Source organism: Nelusetta ayraudi, unplaced genomic scaffold, assembly GCF_046127955.1.
Source record: "Nelusetta ayraudi isolate G7.1 ecotype Tasmania unplaced genomic scaffold, CSIRO-AGI_Nayr_v1 ptg000094l, whole genome shotgun sequence".
Lineage (NCBI taxonomy): Eukaryota > Metazoa > Chordata > Actinopteri > Tetraodontiformes > Monacanthidae > Nelusetta > Nelusetta ayraudi.
The window spans coordinates 1,301,087-1,315,790 of record NW_027466144.1 but is presented as its reverse complement, the minus strand read 5'-3'; the positions used below and the strand labels follow the sequence as shown (position 1 = coordinate 1,315,790).

Here is a 14,704-nt window from a genome sequence, read left to right as displayed (position 1 = left end):
GCAGAGTTTGCCTTCTTTTTTTTTTTTTGTCTGAAGTAAACTGATGATGCACATACAAAAGGGCTCAGTGTGTTTATTGAGCGTTTAAATATTTAGTGTTTTCCTGCCGAGGGAATCAAGGCAATGCATAAAGATAAGATCGGCTCCCTCTGACGCCACTGCGGGATACATTTATTTCTGCCAAAGCCCTGCAGAGGCGGGCGTCAACCTGCAACCAGCGCGCTTGTCTGCGCTTATTAGTGAAAGGCAAAGAAAAAAAATAAATGCCTTAACCGACAGTCGGTGCAAGAAAAACTGTGCCGCGCTAATTTATCCCTCTTGAATGATGAATGGAGCAGGTGGTTGTCGTGACTTGTCCTCCGCAGCGGCAATAAAAGCGGCGAGAGCGGCGCCTAGTAACACATCCCACTCTGATGCTCCCTGCGAGAGCACCCGGCCTGCTGCTCCCGCTCATAATCTCCGCGATGAGAATATATCTGCACTTAAATCAAGCGTACCCAGCTTGCAGCAGCTCGGCCTCGCAAAAACATCCTGGTGGAACATAAATATAACCCGCATTTGCTTTGCACCATAAACATTCCAAAGCCCCCCCACCCCCACCTTTTTTTATTTTTTACCTTATAAGATCTATAAAGTTAAAATACGGAGAAAGAAGTGTCTCCTGTGGCAAAAGAGAAACTAAATAAACAGCAATCCTCTAAAAGTCCATAAAGGCCGGAGAAAAAAGGGCCTCCTGATGCTCCTGCTGTGATTTAGTGGAAGGATAAAAGCTTTCACAGCCATTACACCATGTAAAATCCTGCGCTGCCTCTTCCCCTGCCCTTCCCCTCAGCACTTGCACATGCTGCACATGCAGAGCTGTGGACAGACCCCCCCCCCCACACACACACACACACACGCGCGCTTCCCCCACGGGCTGAGCCGCTCCGTGAAAACAGCCTGGGGTTCCTCTCCACGGACGGTTGTCTCGGTGGTGTTGTTTTTTTTTTTTGTCCTCGAGCTTTGTGCTCGCTGATGTCCAACAAATGGTTATAAAACACTTTGCATGAGCGAACTAAGGTTTCAAACTGCGGGAGAAACCAATGGTCCGTCCCCCACGCCCCACCCTGGCTGTGCAGCAGCGGGTGGGATGTGTTCCGGGAGGATTCTCAGCTCAGCTCCTGCAGACTTCGACATCCAATACTGCTCAGAAAAAGTCACATTGAGACGCAGACGCGGTGGCTGAGTCTTCCGAGGTGTGATGACGTCAAAGGAAGCGGCCAGTGGAGGTTTTTGAAGAACATTTGTGGTGGAAACTTCCTGCTATGTGCCACCAATGTCCCTCCGGAGGCCCAAATAATGGTTCCACTCAAAACTCAGCGTCTTAAATGTCTCGTGTTGCCCGGCCTTCTTACCAACAGCTACAGTTGTGATGTTCTTCCCTCACTGTCAAGCGGGGCTGTTGAGTTTACAAGGCCTCTGATGGGGAACCACACTCCTGGGACAACACAATGAGCCTTTAAGGTTATTTGTGCTGACGGAGAGAGAGAGAGAGAGAGAGCGGACGGATGTGTTTTCAAACCAAACCCAAAACATTGTCTGGAAATGATTCGATTAGCGGCGCTGAAAGCCGCCAGACACCGAGGAAGAAATATTCACAGCTCGGAGGCTGACGGGAAAACATGACAAGTGCAGGAGAGTGAGGAGGGCCGGCGGCTGAGAAACAAGAGGCAGGTTGGTGAAGTCGGTCCACATCTTGTGTGGCTGTGACAAAGTAGCTGCTCTTTGTCACAGCCTTTGAAGTGGACCAATGAGCAACACGTGAAAGTTCTGCCAACGAGACGAGCGACGGAAGGCGTTGCGGTCGTGGCTGTTTCACAAGAACCGGCTGAGAGCAAAAGCACTGGAAATTGCTCAACAACAACAGCAGTGATGCAGCACAACAGGTGGTGACTGTGGACTGACAACACAGCCGAGTCACTTATGTATTTCACACTGGGAATTAATAAAGCGCCAACAATGACATGAGTCTGCACAAAGACCTCGATGTGTTCCAGGTAATCATAGCAGCGGCAGCAGCAGCAGAACAAACAAGAACCTCAGTCGTTCCACTGGAGCGTCGTCGCCCAGCGTGCCGCAAATGAACACATCCCATAAAGCAGCTGTGGCCCCTGGTGGGCGGGGCTTCTGCAGACCTGCTCCAAGCCCCCCTTCCTGCTGCAGCTGCCTCCGGATCAGGGCGGCACTCGAGCAGCGTGTGATTCCAGGCATGAATAAAAGATAAACTAGAAATCTGCAACAACAACAGGTACATTTGTCTTGCTTCCACTTCCTCCACCTGCCTCCCGGAAAGCAACTTAAATTTGGTGCTCAGCACGTACGAGGGTTTTCACATGCAGGGAATCACTTGTTGCAACGTTGCTCCTGGAGCTGGTCTGGGTTTGCCTGGTCTGGGTTTGCCCGGTCTGGGTTTGTCCGGTCTGGGTTTGTCCGGTCTGGGTTTGCCTGGTCTGGGTTTGCCTGGTCTGGGTTTGTCCGGCCTGGGTTTGTCTGGTCTGGGTTTGTCCGGTCTGGGTTTGCCTGGTCTGGGTTTGTCCGATCCGGGTTTGTCTGGTCTGGGTTTGTCTGGTCTGGGTTTGCCTGGTCTGGGTTTGTCCGGCCTGGGTTTGTCTGGTCTGGGTTTGTCCGGTCTGGGTTTGCCTGGTCTGGGTTTGTCCGATCCGGGTTTGTCCTCCACTCTCTGGGTTTGTGTTCACACGGCAGCGTGTTCAAGTGAATTGATGTGATGATGCCAAACTAATCGATTTGCTGGAAGGAATCGTAGCGACACTCCAGGTCACCTGACGCTCCATCTCAGACACGTCTCGGTTCAACGGGCCTCGGTGTCTTTCACACTGGCGCTGCCAGCAACAGCCGAAACAGGTTTGAGGCATTTCGAGGCGCGGTTACGCAAGACGAGGCGCGAGTCACGACGGGCCTCTGCTGAAATTACACAACAGCGCAACACACGCAGGTCTGACAGCGTCGTGGCAGGGTCTTGCGCTGTTTGTCGCATTTGTCAACCATCTGCCTGGCAGCCACTCCTGCAAGACAGCTGCAGGTCTTTAACAAGGAATGCATTCAAGACACAGGAAGCATTTTTTTGTTTAGAGTTGCACACATCAACAGCATCCTAAGATAAACACACGCTGACTAACATCGGAGGGACTTCTTTTGAGACGGGGACCGTCATTCTGACTCATTTGCACCCCCGGTGTTTGCGATGGGACGTAGCAGCCGATGGGAGGGGTGGGGTGGGGTATAAAGTTTTAATGCATGAGCTATCAAACTCAGGAAGGAAAAAAAACTGTCAAGACTTTACTCAACTTCCCGCAGCCCTGAGGTGAGAGACGAGTATGCACAGGTAATGTACGGCTGAGTCACCGGGGGGAGCCGCTCATAGTCTTTTTCCACGAGTGGAACACAATGAAGAGGACATGAAGGGAAAATAGCTCAATAGCTGCGAAACTGTCAGGAAATATAAAACTGACAGCGGCTTTGTTTGTCGTGCCAATTCCCATGTCGGAGCCAAGTTGGGGGAAGCTGGAATGTGCGTCGACTTATCACCATGAAAAAAAATAAAAAATAAAAAAATGGAACACCCCCCCCCAACACACACACACACACACACACACACACACCACCACAGCAAACTAGATTTCTGCTGAAGGTTTTTGCTGACAGCAACAGAGTGGAATCTTTCTCACACACACACACACACACACACACACACACACACACACACACACACACACACAGAGGCTGTGTGAGTGAAATATCTACAGCAGGGTGTGTCTTCCATGCATTGTTTGGTAAGAGTTTGCACTCCTCCAGTGATGCTGACTGAGGTTGTACAATGAGGTTGCATCGTGTTGTTGCAGGTCCGCCTTGACAGGCTCGTGTCCGCACCCCCCCCCCCCCCCCCCCCCCAGGTGGCTGTGAAGAAACACAGGAGGGTGGTGCCAGTAGTTTTCCCCAGCTCCGTCACGCCCGCCCCCTTCCAGTCCGCCAGTGTCAAAAGCCTTCTTGAAGAAGACGTTCTGCACCCGGTGTCTTCAGATCGACCCTACTCGGAGCCTCCGCCGACCCCCTCAAGGTAAAAAAAACAAAAAAAAACTCTCTTTCCATCTCTGTGCTCGTGTCACCGCCATGCGTGTTCCTATGTGCTCATCCTCTTATAGGTCACTGGGTTAAAAATATGCTTTTTCACTTTCTTCCCCTCCACTCATTGAGATGGAAAGCATGCAGCGTACATGTGAAAGCAATTTATAATGTATTTGCCCAACGAGGAAACTTCAGCCAGCATCGTCCTTCACGTCCTGTTTCCTTTTCAATCCGGTACTGAATGTTCTGCACAGGGCAGAGTGTACGCCCATTTACAGAGCCAGCTGCCAGAAACAAAGCAAAGCAAAACATGAAAGAATAATTTGTATTCTCAAAGTCTACTCGTGTATTTTCAGATTCAGTCCAGCTCAATTTTTGGGGGGAAAATAACAAAAGTTTCTTCCCCTAATGTTTGTGTACACATTATTTTTTTTTGTAAATGAGTGAGTCAGGCTATGCACACTTAAATCACACACATCCATGACAAATCTACACTATCCTGCACACTGTCCTCCTGTATGCCAGTTAATTGAGCTATTGCACCAATACCAGTGAAGAAGAAGTTGGGACATGATGTGGAGCGAGACACTTTCTGATGATTTGACTCAATCTGAAGCCAATTGACACAAGTCAGGATGCTGAGTGACTTTGCAGCCACTTCTTTTTTTTTTTTTTTTTTTTTAAAAAAGCAAGCTTTTAGTGGAACTCTGCAGATAGAATTCGGAGCGACTCCGTTCCCACTGCCTCCTGATCCGTTGCACACCGACTGCGAGCCCCGCCTGGGAGATGCGGGCCACCTTGGAGAGTTATGCAACAGGTTCTTTCTTCAGGGCAGTGGGCCAACACTGATGCCACCAGGCAGCTTCCTCATTACCCACAATGCCACGGTCACCAGTCATCACTCTGCCTGCCTCTCCTCTCCCCTGTCCCGGCTCTCCTCCAGAAGCAGAATGGCAGAAGACCCGTGGCAGAGCGCGTACGACTGCGCAATCAAAGTGGCGAGAAAGGCCGGAGAGGTACCTGAAGGAGCCTTGCTCGCCCCCTCCATCCGCTCAAAGTATTTATTTTTCTTTCCTGCACTGGGTTCTAATCACACTGCACCTGCAGGTCATCAGGGAGGCCGGCGAGCGCGAAATCAAGGTCTCGATCAAGAGCTCCACCGTGGACCTGGTGACAAAGACCGACGAGAGGGTGGAGAAAATCATCATCGGGGCGCTGAAGGAGGAGTTTGGTGAAGGCGCACACTGGTGAGCCAGCGAGGGGAGAAGCTTCCAACAGACTGGCCGTTTTGTTTTTCTTTTTTTTTGTATTTTTTAAAAAAGTTTTTCTCAAATATATTCACTTTCTGCCGCCCTGCAGCTTCATCGGGGAGGAGTCTGTGGCAAAAGGGCAGCCATGCATCTTAACCGACAAACCCACATGGATCATCGACCCTGTGGATGGCACAACCAACTTTGTCCATGGGTAAAGTGTCAGCGTGCATCACAAGTCACAAGTGGAAATTTTGGCCCTGCAAAACTTCAGTGATGTCAAGTTTTGTGGCAAAAAAAAAGGTTACGACTTTTAAATTCTTACTTAAAACTGGCAGATCCAGTGCAACTTTTTCTGGCCTCAGACACTTTAAAAAAAAAAAAAAAATGAATGTGCTCCAGACTCTCGAACATATTTTTACATTCTTGCTACTGCTCGCCAACAGGTTCCCATTTGTTGCCGTGTCCATCGCCTTCGCTGTCAATAAGGAAGTAAGTGAACAGAAAACACAAAACAAAACAACAATAGAACCGTTTACGAAGCAGCTGGAAAATGCATCCGTGCCTCCTTGGTGACCGATTTCTGCTTACAGCTGGAGTTTGGTGTGGTGTACAGCTGTTTGGAGGACAAGATGTACAAGGCCAGGAGGGGACAAGGAGCCTTCTGCAACGACGAACCCATCCAGGTGTCCGATGTCAAAGGTAACGCAGCAAACACTCGCGGATGGAAGCGACGGAAAAGAAAAGCTTGGCATTGACCAGTGGCTCTTAGTCACCTTTGAAAATGGAATTTAGAACAGCTGAAAATGGACTGCAGTCACAAAGGCCACGAAGGTTGGAGGACAAACATTTCTGAGCTTTCTCGAAGCGGAGTCGTCGTCAGGAGGTCACGGTGAAGGTCAAGGGGCCTTGAAGGCCGGTGGACTTTTGGTGACTGGGGCTGCTGTTTTCCCTCGCAGACATCCACAAGTCCATCATCATCTCCGAGCACGGCACCAACAGGAACAAAGACGTGGTGACCAAGATCTTCTCCACCCAGAAGAGGATCCTTTGCATCCCGGTGCACGGGTAAGACATAGAGAGAAAGAGACTGCCATGTGATTGTAGTGGTGCTGCTGCTGCAGCGGCGGCTCGCCCGTTCTTTTCTTTCTTTTTCTAACACATCTGTGTTTGATGTGTCCCGACAGGCTGCGTGGGTCCGGGACAGCTGCCACTAACATGTGTCTGGTGGCCACGGGGGCGGTGGAGGCCTTCTTTGAGATTGGGATCCACTGCTGGGACATCGCGGCTGGAGCCGTGATCGTCAGAGAGGCCGGCGGACTTCTCATGGACGTCGACGGTGGGTGATCACAGTGCAACCTGGCGGGTCCTCGGCAAGCTCCAGTTAACCCGTCGGTTGCTGAGCTGGAGCCGCCAAGCGTTCTCCTTTAGTTTGTGTGTGTTTGTTAAAAAAGACTCTTGTCTGACATCTAGGCGGACCGTTCGATCTGATGTCTCGAAGGATGGTGTCTGCCAACAACAAGGTGATCGCCGACAGGATCATTCAGGAAATCGAAATATTTGACGCGACCAGGGATGATGTGGTGCCCGAGCAAAAGAAACAATAATGTTAAAAAACAAAACAAAAAACAAAACAAAAAAAAAACAAATGCTTTTCTGCAACAACAGGAAGTTCACTCTGCCATATCTGTGTGTCAATAAATTCAGCCTTATTTGCACGCAGGGTGTGGTTCATTTGCATCTTCTTGAAGAAGAAAGCAGCTTCAGTTTGACTTTTATTTTTTTGCCAAACCACTGTAATGTAATTTCCTCCCACGCACACACAGGCACACACAGGCACACACACACACACACATATATGTACTTGAGTGAGAGGGCGGTATAGCTCCACTCTGCATGTTTGTATTTGATTTTTTTTTTGCAAAGAACATAAATTATTCAGGCCAGAGTCAGACATCCAGGGAGATGTTTGTTCTCATCGGGTGCCACCAACTCAGCAGGCTTCGCTAAAAACTTGGCCATGCGGCGTGTTCAAGCTGCGACAGCGATTCTGAATTTGGGGAATGTGGCCTTATGAAGGAAATGAACCTCCTCCCCTCATGTGAAGTAATTGTCTGGTGGCAGTGATTGCACTACAGCAGGGGTGAAAGAGAGCAACAGCGATGAACACTTTTGGAATATATGTAACATTGCAGCATTGGTTAAAAAAAAAAAGAAAAAATATATATTTTTCAAGCTGGGACTCCTCGCTTCCCATCATTCAAGAAGAAAAATGTAAGCGGTTGCGCTCCACTTTGCCGCTAGAGGGCAGTAATGTGACAGAAATTGATCTCTTTTCATCGTTCGGCTTAAACTTGGAGTCATTTAATTTCATGTTCATTTCGAGCTATGACAACAACATCACACCCTCAGAATTTCCTTGATGCTGATCACCTTCACCTTGCCTCTTATATTGGAAAAACAAAACAAAAACAAAGTAAAAAGCAGTGGTCAGCCACCCACACCTTCCCTGACAACTTTTTTGCTCTCTGGCTCTTTATTGTGGGTAAATTAGCAGCTGCCTTTGAGACCAGCCACAAACGCAGGGTGGCTGAGGTGAAGCAGCACCGCAGAAAGCGAGGAGGACGGCGGCAGAAGGCGGGAAGGAGGAGGCCAGCCGTCGTGCACGCAACGCTTTTGAAACTCAAATAACCGTCATTTCCTCTGAATAGTTGTGCTCAGGCACATCTTGTGCCATCCGGAGCGTAATGAGGTTTGAGGTAGCTGTTGCCTGTGTTGGAAAAACACCAATCCTGCACCTCTTCAGGCTCATTGTGTGGGAATGTAATAGCAGCGGGCTCGCTCTGAGAGGCCGCTAGCTGCGATTTAACATGAAGGGAAAATACTTTGGCTGCCACAGGAGGTCAAGGATGGCGAGCGTAACGTTTAGTACATATTCAGCGGCAGCCAGTGGCTTTCTGCGGCTGAATGGCTTAAACTATGTTCCATGAAGGCTGGCGGGATTTCTCTGAATTAAAGCGTAAAAGCTTTAGGTAAATGAACCTGGTCGTTATAAAGTTGATGTCCTTAAATTCGATTTTTAGGATAAGAGAGGGTCTGTTTCATTCTTTTTTAACGTGAAAAGCCGAAGCGAAACAGAATTCTGGATAAGGGAAGTCATTTCAGAAAGTCCCAGCACATTATCAAGGCCACACAGGTGTTAACACGCATTTGTTGCCCTGCACAAGCCTCCGGCAATGGAGATGGGTGTCAGGTGAACGACCGCCAACCACTTAAACCCCCTTTGTGCACACAAGCTCACATCCTGAGACAACAACAACAACAACAAAAAGAGAGGAAAAGACAAGAAAACAAAATCCGACATGTCAAGCGGGTGCAAACATACCTGCAGACCTGGAGAAACCAGGCCGACGGTACGACGAGGACAAAGAAGCGAAGAAGAGCCAAGAGCTGAACTGGTGCTTCAAGAGCTGGGCGGCATTCTCACTCTAAAAAAAACCCTCAGGTTGCAACAGGACAGATGGAGTTCAGCTCAACACGGCTCGTGTGGCGCCTCATACCAAGGAGGAGGGCGCGGCGAGAGCAAATTAGGATGCGGGTGCTGCTTGTGGGAACGGCGCAGCGGCATTCGGACAGCAGCGTCTGAAAACCAGCGGCAGATTGTGAGAGTCACGCAACGGTTTGTGGCGCTGTCTCAGAGGCACGAAAAAAACACACCGTCGAAAAAAACCACAAGATGCTTAAAGGATAGCCGCCATCACCAGCTAAGGGAAGTGTTTGCAGCGGCGGTCGGCCCGTTTGGGAAGTTGCGAAAACCTGCCTGTAAACGAGGTTTTGCCATTGAGGTGACGCTACGTCTTGCTGCAACCTGCAGAGATCAAGAGGAGCGATGCAGGAAGAAAGGGAAAAAAAAAATCAAAGGTAGATGCGTCCGCTTCTTTTTAAAAGGCTCTACTTTCACACGAAAGGCACATCCGAGGAGATGGCGCGCGTGCGTGCATGCAAATTATAAATGCATGTATTCGCCGATCGATAGTTATCATATGCTGAAGTCGATAGTTGCGGTGGCGGGTTAAGAGCTGAGCAATCGCCTGAGATAACGCCGCCGCTTCACTTTCTAATTCCACGCAGTTAATGTACGGAGGTGTATCAATAAATGTAATGTAATTGGCGGAGCATGGGGTGGGGAAAGAGGGGAAGCGGCGCGGTGGGGGAGGGAGACCTTCAGCAGCTAAAAAGCCCCCAGATATCCACTAAGAGTCCATCTTTTCTGCTTCACTAGAGCTCAAAACAAAAGCAGGCTGCAGGAGATTGAGTCTGCAGCTCCCGTGGCTCCACCGCCGCCTCGGACCATAGTGAAAATAAGGCCGGAAGCCCCCTTTTGTGTTTGATCGAGATGGAAATTAAATAGCATCATTACGGGGCGGGCGAGGTGTCACCATCAGGATTGAGTGGAAAAGGTGCATGGAGCGACGGCAGCAGCAGCAGCGGTGGTAGTAGTTTGAAGACACTGAGGAACAGCAGCAGGTTGGAAGAGGTTCAAATGTCGAGCGCCTCTTTGGGAGTGGCCAGGATGAGCACATCAGAGCGAGAGCGCGTGACAGATGATTTGGAGATGAAGCCAGAGGGTGAAAGATGGGGGGGTGGTGGAGTGATAGATGGTGGAAGGATGCTGAGGTTGGAACTGGCAGGAGGAGCAAAGAGGAGAGTTTTGTGTGAAGAGGAGATGAAGTGAGGTGGTGTGAGAGAGGAGGACGCAGAGACGAGGCCAGCGAGAGACAGAGGCCGACGATTGGCTGTGGCCAGCGCTGAAAGGAGAAGAAGAAGAAGAAGAAGCAGAAAAAGAAAAAGGCAATACAAGGTTGTGGTTGCTGCAACAGTGGCTCGCCTGTGGGGATAGGGGGGAGGGTGGGGGGGGGGGACGCACTTCCCCTCTCTGCTTTCCGAGCAATAACTCGTTTTCATTTCTTCCTTTCCCGTCTGCCGACTTCTCAGTCACTTTAATTCGCGCTATGCAAAACATTTGAAACAAAGCCAAAGAAATTAGCCGCTCCTGGCCGCCAGCCACGCTGCTTTGTGGGTTTGTGGGGGTAGGGAGGGGCCAAGCCCACTCCCAGTTGTATATAATACTATGTAAGACACACACACACACACACACACACAAGAAAAAATGAAATTGACGAAAATTTAAGGCTGCGTGCTGAACTTGCGCCTCCTGGATCGATATTGACGAGCTCGTCCTCCAACGGCGGCGTTGTCAGGACACTCGTGGGCGAAAACCTTCAACTGGAAGTTTATGAGGGGTGGCAGCTGGCTGGTGTCTATCAAAGTCTGCTCAGAGGAAGCCCAGTCGATGGGAACATTAACATTGTGCTCGCACAAAGACGCAGATAAAATCAATAGTGATAATCCTAAGTAATAGCCCTCGTAGCCGTCCCTACATTTATTTTCACTGATTTTTTATTTTTTTCCCCCCTCCTGTCCCCGCGAGTTTCTCTTGACATATTAATTGCTTGCCTAAGTGCTCTATTTTCTAAGCACTTTGATTAATCTTCTTTGTCTTGTCTGTCTGTCATTATTGATCCATTACACACACACTTAATCTTTGCTGTTTAATACCCCCAGATATAATTACATCTGCTGATCCTGTGAGGTTTTATCTAAGTGAGCATTTTTTTTACTTTGCTTTTTTCTTTTTTTGCACCGTCATCCCCACCGACCGCTTGCCACCTGTCTCAGAGTGTTATGGTCAAGGGTTTTTTTCTTTTAAAGTGCCTGTGCAGCTTCATGCACTGAGGGAATTAACTTCTCCTCCTCCCTCCTCCTGAGGTCTCAGCGGCGACGCCGCTGGGTTTCTTTTTTTTTTTTTTAAAACCGTCTTTAAATCCCCGTCGTCCGCGATGTTTGCAATGTTGGGGATGAGGAATCGATATCGTTCAGGACTGCCGCTTGTGTAGGTGTCAGCAATTAGCAGGTGCAGCCCCAAACCGGTGGCTGATGGATCAAACTGCCGGCGAGGGAGGGTGTTTCCGATTAATCACTAATTTGGCAAGCACGGACGTCCTGAGCTATGTGCTCGTCATTGACTGGGAGGGAGGAGCCAGGGGATTGATTTTTGTTTTAACGCTACGTTTTTGATTGTTCCTCTTTGTGCAAACCGCTTCCGTGCAAAGGCCACGGAAAGAACCAGACAGGAAACACGTTTTAAGCGCAGTAAATGTTTATGTTACGTTTATGTTGAGTGAAAAGTAAAGTTGCAAAATAACATGCGAGTTCTGCGGTTCCATTAAGTGGGTTTGGTGCCCAGAAATGAGGCAACGAGGGAGCAGAGGTAAACAAAACCAGCAGGAGAAGAAAGTGAGGATTCCAGGAATTCGGGCCAACTTTGTAATTTCTTCTGTAGTTCAGCTCGGAATCAGCGAAGAGGGAAACACGGGAAACATGAGTCGAGTGTTCGCTGCATCACCGTTTCTTTGGCGAATCCTTCCAATCAGGCACCGACTCAAACTGCTGATTACTGTTAACAATCCTTTCTCTTTTTAACAACTGCATAATGTACTGAAGGACGGGAATTTTAAGAACTGGGCGAGACAATGACACTTAATCAAAGATTATTGTTCTTAGTCAGAAAAGCCTGAAAAAAAAAAATATCGACCGGCTGTGAGAAGACATCTGCACAGTCTGGAAACGCCACCTTTCAGGGCCGGAGCATCAATGCTTTATTATGAGAATCGATCCAAAGATGAACACGTCTGGCGCACAACACGAACCTGAGGGTCAGAAAGATGAGATTTTGGCCATAAGTCTTCCATTTACAAGCTCGCAAAAGAGCTGGTTTGTGAAACATTCCTCCGGGTCGCTCAAGCCGACACCAGCGTTTGGTATTTGAAGGACCTCTCACGTCCTTTGCTGACAAAACCCCCTCACACTGCATTTTATGGCATGCATAAAACTATTTCCACTGGCTTAGAGGTCTCCCAATATATCTTTTTTTTTTTCCTTAAAAAGGGCCGTCCTGCAGCCGTTCATCCATTCAGAGAGTGCGTGTGGGTGGTCCGAGTGGCCCACGCCGTGTCACCTTGTGTCACCCGTGCTGTCACTCCCCCCACCCCCACCTCTCTCCCTCCCTCCTGAGCTCTGTCCACAGGGGTGGGGCTGGTTGAGGCGCTGGAAGCTCTGGAGGCGAAGCATCTCTTGGGTTTAAATAATCGGATGTGCATAAACTAACTGAGACCAGGCACTTGCAAGTCACCGGTCAGCTCCATGATTCACTTGATTCACTGATTCACCTCCCTGAGCCAGATTGTGCTCTTAGCAGCATGAAGCGAGACGGTTATTAAGCTTGTCTGAACGCAATTTGCCTCATGAATCTTTAAGGACACTGTACAGTGAGGAAGAAGGGGATGATGGTGGGATACAGGGAAAAGCCCACCGTCAGACTGCAAATGACTTTTCTGTTCCAGTCTGACAGATCAGGCCTTGTCCTGCAGGAAAGACCTGACAGGGCTCTTAATTGTGAAGACTGACAAGTGTTGCGAATTCAACAATTGGCCGTTACGGTGCAAAGAGGAGTCGCGCTGTGCCCAGCGGAGCAGCTCTCGCAAGGCTCGCCACCTCTCGCCCTGCCTCTCGCTCTGCCTCTCATAGATCCTGTAATGAACAGAACCTCTGGGGGATTCAGGGATGGCCAAGTTGCTCACCTGTTAAAATTAGGGCGCCTGAGTTGTGATCCCCTGCCAAACACCTCTGACAAAGCGTGACTTCTTCGTTTCATTTATTTTTTAGTTGCAGGTAAACATCGCTGCCTTTGACTGAAATCCCCCCCCCCCCCGCTAAATCATCCAGCGTTGTGCACAGAAAAGCATTAAATGCAAGTAATGCGTACGTTGACCTTTTCGTGGCGTTTCAACGGATTTCTTTGCTCCACTGTTATTTTTTTTTGTTCTTTATAACCAACCCGCACCTTAGTGCCGCACCTAAATCGACTGTGCAGCTGCCTGCATGCATGCATGCAGGCAGGCATCCCGCAGAGGTTATTGCAAGCGATTGTTGAAAGAAGAAGAATGAGGAGGAGGAGGGGGAGAAAGAGGAGCTGTGGGACCCAAAGATGTTAGTCTGCCAGTTTGTCACAAAAGCAGTGTGCTCCTATGTGATAGACTGGCAGACCGTGCGAGCTCAGTGTCCTCAGGGACACCAGGCTACTGCTACACAGTCACATTCTTTTTTTATTTTTTATTTCTGAGACGCGGTTCTTGTCTTCTGAAGCACAGAGGGGAAAGAGGGGAACGCCGCCGGTCTGGTGTCTTGGAGCAGACACACAGCTAAGTCACGTTAGGCTGCCCGTGTCTGTGTGAAGTTCTTTACGGCCTGCGTTCGAGGGAAGAAAAAAAAAGCCACAATCAACTATCATGACACAGAGGGTTTAGGAGAAAAGCAGCAGCAGAAATGGCTCACTGGATGGATTCACGCAGCAGTGTTTGTTCCGAAGCAACCCATGATTTTTGTGTAATGAGTAAAGAAATTGCCAGGCTGTAACACTTCACGGTTCTGCAGGCGCTTGGCGAGGGAGTTGCTCGTGTTGCGCCACAACAAGAAGGGACGGCTTTTCGAAGAAAAACAAAAGTCGGGAATTGAGCTTTTGGCTGAGATTTCATGTCTCAGTGGTCGCTGATTTGTTGCTCCAATCTCAATTTTTTTTTTCTTTTGAAATTAATGTTCGAAGAAAAGAAAGAGCTGCTGCAAGTGAACACATAAGAGCATTGGCAGGAAGTCGGGTCGGCAAGTCTGAGTGGACCTGGACGTAGAGCAAAGAATAAGAGCTCAGACTTCTCTTTGCATTCGACCGGCTTCTTCGGCAAGGATTCAGTTCAACGCCACGGCTCACTGCGGCGCGGTGACCTGCGCTCAGTGTCGCCTTTTGCAGTGAGAAGACGAGACCTGACCAGCGGTCTGTAAACTATAAGGACGGCCCCTCCAAACACCTTTTCCATTTTCTCTCTGATGGACTTTTCCAAACTCTTTCAGACACTGCTGGCTCATTTTATTCCTACCAGCAAAAAGAACTGAAATCCATAAAAATATTCAAATAATCAATGAATTTTCATTCTTTTCTTCAATCCATTTTATTTCCTTTTTTAATTCTGTGCAAAACAGAATCAGTAACTTGATAATCAAATTACTGATTATCAAGTAATTTGATAATCAGTTTAACAGAAAAGTAGAAGGACATGCGGAATAAGAGTCACATAAAATAATGATAATGACAGTAATATGAAGCAGTCGATCAAAACACCAACGGCTTATTTTTATCAAAAGGAGTTTTTTGAGGTGTG

The 14,704-nt window shown here is 48.8% G+C and overlaps 1 protein-coding gene across 2 annotated transcripts; it reads left to right on the top strand.

Annotated features, from left to right (window-relative positions):
* The first annotated feature begins 3,957 nt into the window (after positions 1-3,957).
* LOC142902480 (inositol monophosphatase 1-like) lies at positions 3,958-7,090 on the top strand. Of its 2 annotated transcripts, none has more exons than XM_076047591.1 (9): positions 3,958-4,114; positions 5,066-5,138; positions 5,230-5,369; positions 5,482-5,586; positions 5,819-5,864; positions 5,966-6,074; positions 6,332-6,440; positions 6,560-6,711; positions 6,846-7,090. In XM_076047591.1, exons 2-9 carry the CDS (start codon positions 5,073-5,075, stop codon positions 6,977-6,979), a joined length of 861 nt encoding a protein of 286 aa, XP_075903706.1. In that variant the 5' UTR covers positions 3,958-4,114; positions 5,066-5,072; the 3' UTR covers positions 6,980-7,090. The 2 variants fall into 2 exon arrangements, with proteins under 2 accessions (XP_075903706.1, XP_075903707.1); XM_076047592.1 differs by having other exon boundaries at positions 3,983-4,114; positions 5,069-5,138.
* The last annotated feature ends 7,614 nt before the right edge of the window (positions 7,091-14,704 follow it).

Excerpts from the sequence above, each read along its gene's own strand:
- LOC142902480 (XM_076047591.1), top strand. The coding sequence starts at position 5,073 with ATGGCAGAAGACCCGTGGCAGAGCGCGTACGACTGCGCAATCAAAGTG. Across the intron at positions 5,370-5,481 it reads TTTGGTGAAGGCGCACACTG|CTTCATCGGGGAGGAGTCTG; the intron begins GTGAGCCAGCGA and ends GCCGCCCTGCAG. Across the intron at positions 6,712-6,845 it reads ACTTCTCATGGACGTCGACG|GCGGACCGTTCGATCTGATG; the intron begins GTGGGTGATCAC and ends TCTGACATCTAG.